A 6,065-nucleotide genomic window follows, 5' to 3' on the forward strand; every position below is an offset into this window, starting at 1 on the left:
GGCGGTACCATCACCACTGCCATGACCGCTCCACCCCCACAGAGACTGACACGCACGCACGCACACATGCACACACACGCACGCACACACACAAAAACAACTAAATTATTCATGCTATTCATACTCATAGTAAGCAACTGCATATACCATACCACTGATTTCACTCACTCAAGCTTTGCACACTGTAATATTAGCCATTCAAGTAGAGCTCAATACCACACAGCACCACACACGGCTGTAATAACATAATGTACCGCACTGGCAATGTTTTCTTCAGCCTCTCAGTCCTTACAAACAAGTCAAGTCCAACATTAGTCCGATGCCAGAGAAATTCAAAGTGTGTTGGAGAAAATGCATACAGAACTCGGTAATCTGTAAAAAATGGTGCCAGCTTGAATAGTGGGCACACTTTTGCAGATGGGTTCCCAGATCTCAACAAATACTGTACATTTGCCTTTTGTTTGAGCTTTACTCACATTTACTACAGTTCTACCAACTGTTTACATTGCTTACCATCATAGACCCTGTTACTAAGGGTGCTTGGGAGCCCGAGCACTTGAGAGAAATGCTGAGCACCCCCTTGGAAAGTGTGCTTGATCTCCTTAAATGTGCATTTGGCGAGGGGGTGCGGTTTGGGTTTAGCACCCAAGTTTAGCACCCATGGGCACAAGCATAAATCCGCACCTCTGCTCAGCACAGACAACTACTATAAACACAATCCAAGCCATCCACAACATATCTCGAGGAAAGCTATTATTACCATCTGGGCCATCCACAAGAAACACAAGATTGAATTAAATATAAAACAATATTATTGGTACTTTTCTTTCCGCTTCTGTTGCTATATAGCCTCCACAGGTCTCCCATTATAGAAACAGCCTACATGATAATCCGTGGTACACGTGCACAGGGTTATTAATGGTTTTTCTGCTCAAAATGTGATGAAGTACCATGTTTGAGACCTTATAAAACATTAATCTGAGCTTGCGCTAAGGAAGTTAATCGTCCATGCGTTGGTACACAGCCTAGAGTGAGGCTAGACTACAGATATGGAGAGATATCACTTCCGGGTCGGGCGGATGTGTCTCTTCTTCTTTGCTTATGTCGCGCATTTCAGGGGCACCGGTTCTTGCCTGGTTTCTCATCAGGACCACTATGGCCAGATATGATTTAATGTAACGCAATATTCCTCTTTGAAGGTTGTTCTTGTCTCCAATCCTCTCAAAGTATCTCCAGTGACCCCCTGTTGCCCCTGGGCCCTGACCCGCTGTTTGACAAACATTGCTTTAGGATGTCATTATTTGCTCCGACATGGTCATCTCAGTGATTTATCCTGCTGGCCGGGAGGTTGGAGGTTCTAGTCACTGGAAGAATAGATGAACAGATGAAGATGATGCGGAAAACAGATGAACAGAATTTCACAGTCCCCAGTGCACTACTGTACCTGTACAGGAGAGCTTGAGTCATCCCACACTATTAATAGCCTGAGGGAGCGAGCCAGAGCATTTTTTTGAAGATGAGCACGCGTCATATACTCATATCCACTGTGACTATTGTCACCAACCACTCACACTATATACACTACATCTATCGATAGGCTGGTTGTTGCAATACAATCTCGTTTCCGGTGCACTCACTTTAATTTTGACGCCGATTTAGACGGGTCACGCTGTTTGGATGAGCTGCAGTGTTCGCCTACTATTGAGCTGCAGTGTTCGCCTACTATTGAGCTGCAGTGAAATGTTGAAATTAAAGGCAAATGTTCTATCCTGATTCTATCCAATTAGCCCACTGTCAATTTGGCGTGACGAATGGAGTGCCACCATAGACTGTAAAAAATATGGACAAAGCGTTCCCCGGGTCTAACATGAACGTAAAATGAAGCCTGTAATAATATGCTAATTCCTGATGTAAGTCGCCATCTTTGGTACCAGCTGGCCATTGGCTGGCTCCGTTTTGTATACCAGCTGGTCATTGGCTGCCCAGACAACGAGGCGGGACTTCCCCCCTTCTTCTCCGTTGGTTTTTATTTTGACTCGAGTGGGTGGGGAATCCCGATCATAGACTGTAACGGTAGCCACGCCCCTCAGAACATACGCGACTTTATGGTCATTTTTTTAATTAATGGGACCATAATTTTCCAAAAAGAATATTATGACATTAGAAATGAGACTTTAAACTAGTGACTGGAAGAAGAAAGTATTCATGACCATGTTTATTAAGGTAATACAGTCTAGGTGAAGTTGGGCCAAAATACATGGGCCTCTATGGAGCTATGGGGCTTTTTGGGTCCAGTCCAGCGCCACAACAGGCCATTATATGAACTACCGATTTCAAATGAGGCTTCACGAAATATCTGGCTGACTGCCCCCCTGAGTGCCACCCACATGCCGCATACACAACTGCTCATACTTTAAAATGACACATTAACCTTTCCATTTATATTCAGCTGTGCCCTTTGCTCCATAAAGCTCTTGTATAAATAAATAATAAGTTGTGTTTGTGTAAAGTGATGTTATTTTGAAAAGGGATGTGCTCTCTCTCTCGCCCCCTTCCTTCCTCCACCCTCCCTGCAGTTGACCCAGAATCTTAAGAAGTTGATGAGACCCCACTCAGTGGAGTTCAAGTCCCCGCTGGAGCTTTCTGCACAAGGTGAGGGCATCACACACACCCAAGGAGAGCTACCCATGTAGTCATGTTTCAATGTGCCTGTGCGCGCGCACACACACACACGCACACGCACACACACACGCTGTAGTATAAGCATTGATTTTCTGCTATGTAATGTTAATGGCTGGCATTAATCAACGATAGCTAGCTTGACACATATAGACAGTACACGAGGGTATTTATGCAAACACACATGAGAACCCCTGCATGCACCCCTCATCAGTCACCTGCTTGACATGTATTGATGCCATGTTAATTATTTTCCAATTAAAATCTTATTGCCTCTGAATGTTTATCCCCTCTGTTGGATCACATCTCTCTCTCTCTCTCTCTCTCTCTCTCTCTCTCTCTCTCACTTTGTACCCCCACTAATGCTTGCTAATGATAGTGTAGTGTCTAGGAACACTGATCAAACAGTTGTAATGTAGTGGTGTATATACAGTAGTCCCAACTCATCTCATCTAACCTCGACATTCCCTTGCGTCTCATTTTGTCTATCATTCCATCCCTTTCCGATCTGATCCTATCTCATGATCATCCATCATCTCCGATCATCTCGTCCCATCCCATCCTATCTTTATTTCTTATCCATCCATCTATATGGTGAATAGATGAGCACCTTTTGGCGCTTATTGTCCTTTCTTTCCTCCTACTCTCGTAGGCAAGGAGATGATCGAGATGTACTTTGACTTCCGTCTGTTCCGTCTGTGGAAAAGCCGCCAGCACTCCAAAATGTTCGACTACGACGACCTCCTGTGACGGCATCATTCTCAGTTAGCCTATTGGCTGGTTATCCTATGGCTGAGCCTATGGTGACAGGGCATTGGTTGGGACGCCCCACCCCCTCTCTAGAGGCTCTGTTAGAGCGTGCTGCATTAGGAGTCGCAGCTTTAGAGTCCTGGTGTGGTGTTTTTGCTTTTCTTTTCCACCAGCTCCTCTCGAGCCCCGTGCAGGGTGGAAGGACACAGTGGCGGTTTGAGCTATACTATCAGGCGTTTTGAGGACTTTATCCTCCCCAATCCATTGCTGTCCACAGGTGCAACACAGATTCTTGTAATTCTGTAGCCTAATTGTGTCTGGGGTCAGGGTCACCCACTAGAGTTGCATACTGCAGATCTCTGAGCTGAGCGAGGAGAATGAAGAGTGACTGAGAAGTGGAGGAATTCTCTCCATCTCTTTATGGGGGCAGAGACCTGCAATCTGCTTCGTTTATCTGCCCCCCTCGTGAGGAGTTTTTCTTGACAGGTGTGGGACTGTGGGACAGTCAATTGAGTGCGTACTGCAGTAATAAGTTATGTCTGGTGCATTAATAACTTCCAGCTTTCTTTATCTACATGCACAAAGACTATATATTTAAGTAGTAGTCATATTCTTTTTGATTCAAGCTATATCTATATAAAATGCTCCCCCCCAACTAATCATGCTAGTATTTCATATTGTGGACTGTTGGATTAACTCAGGTTATTTCTATCCCTCTATCCTGTGTGTGTGATAGTATGGATTCCATCACTGCTCATAATACAGTGTACTGTAGTTCTGAACTAAAAAGCCTTCATAGAGCCATGGTAGTAGGATGCTAGGGAGTCAGGGACATAAATGTGTGAATAAGCATTCTTTTTTTTTTACAGTAAATTATCATAGTCAACTGTAGCTTATACAAAGAGTGTACTATCTACAAACCATTGTACACATGCATGTTTCTTAGCAGGTGACTATCCCATTCTGACCGGGCACCCATTTTGGTGTTGGCATCATGTCGTGCTTTAGCTATTGAAAAATAGCAGATCTACAAGCTCATATCGCGCCACCGAGTGGCGCGATACGAGCTTGTAGGTCTGCTATTTTTGAAAAGAATCGAAGAACGACTGACATTTTTAGAATCTGATCTCAGGTCAGAATGGGCTATACAGTAGAATCTTTTCCATTGTGCACACAACCTGGTGAACCAGCACCAGCAAGTATCGGCTCCCAGGTGTTTCCCCTTTTGCCGTGAGTGAGTCCCCAGAGAGTGTGAGCTTGTGTACTTTATAAGTGTGCGTCGACGTAGCTTACATGCATCCTTGCACACTGTTTTGAGGTTGCAGATGGAATCCCAGGAGTCAAGTAGTCTAGTCTTGAGTCTAGATTGCCTTTATTAGCAGCAATGTCTCTTTTACAGCATATAACTTTAACCATGTAACATATATATGTATTAGTGCACTAGTTAACCATTTTCAACCTGCTGTCCCTATTTGGGCATGTCATTATACGGTGAACATGTTTTTAAATTGTCAAAATGATACGTTATGTTAAATGTGTTGCTCCCCTATTTTGCTATTCATCATACAACAAAGTATGTAGGGCTTAAGTGTACTGGAATAAGGCGATGATTAGGTGTATGTTTGTACTGTACGGTATATCTACAGTATTGTTTGTTCTTACATTGCTGTTGCGAGGGCCATTCATTTGTGACATATGTTCTTTGCATGAGTGTGTTAAATGCTAAATCAAAAGGACAGAGGAGCTATTTAATTTTTGGCAACATATCATATCACACAAGAAATGTAATAATTATTGAAGAACAACATCTATCATGACATCTTTGAGGACCCCTGTCAGTCCAAAGCCCTTGGTATCTTACTAACCTTTTATTACTATTCATTGCCACTCTTAGGAATCAGCTTACGGGATTTATTCCTTTTTAACATTAATTTGACCAGGTTATTAAGAACACATTGTTATTAGATGCCTAATATACTTAATGCATGTAGGCCTACTGTATGAGAACACATTGTTCATGAAGGGTTTAATTGTAAAATGAGGTATCCCATGAAAGATATGAACAAGGTCAAAATATGTATGGCGTAGAAGTGAGAGGATCACAGTTCATTGTTATCTATCCGACCTCTGCATTATATGGGTCGATTTGTGAGGAAATCTGGGTAAATCTGTAAATATGCAAAGGTTTACATAGCATTATATAGCATAACATTGTTCTATCCAAAATGGGACACAGACAAACTCAAAGTCACAGTAGAAGCTCATGGTTTTCTGTCAAATCTGTTCGGGGGTTGTCATATATTTGTCGGAAATCTTGAGTCATTTGAAATCTCTATGCTGTTACTCCTGGAGCCCTGAAACATATGTTGGCATCATCCAAGTTTAAGGTTTTCTTTTTTCCCTTTACATTTCTCCGTTGTCATTTGGAAACCTGCTCCCAACTGTTTACAAACATATGTTACTGTAGATGACAATCAGGGGATCCATGTGAAGAGATGGGACAAAGTATTTAAGCATGTTCGACTAGTCAATGACAACTCATTTAGCATTATTAAATCAGAGTCAATTCTAATTACAAAAGCCTGTTTGGAGACAGAATTTGGTTGAGCACCTCCCATATATTTTTGTTTATTGTT

The 6,065-nt window shown here is 42.6% G+C and overlaps 1 protein-coding gene across 1 annotated transcript in view; it reads left to right on the top strand.

The window, feature by feature from the left end:
- nsmfb (NMDA receptor synaptonuclear signaling and neuronal migration factor b) overlaps positions 1-4,221 on the top strand; it is a 41,793-nt gene extending 37,572 nt beyond the window's left edge. Inside the window, exons 15-16 of the mRNA XM_083783665.1 lie at positions 2,577-2,652; positions 3,332-4,221. Of these exons, the coding sequence (XP_083639791.1) occupies positions 2,577-2,652; positions 3,332-3,429 (174 nt within the window). The 3' untranslated portion in view covers positions 3,430-4,221. The remainder of the gene's footprint in view (positions 1-2,576; positions 2,653-3,331) is intronic.
- The last annotated feature ends 1,844 nt before the right edge of the window (positions 4,222-6,065 follow it).

This window comes from Protomyctophum parallelum (genome assembly GCF_964188405.1).
Source record: "Protomyctophum parallelum genome assembly, chromosome: 15".
NCBI classification, from domain to species: Eukaryota; Metazoa; Chordata; class Actinopteri; order Myctophiformes; family Myctophidae; genus Protomyctophum; species Protomyctophum parallelum.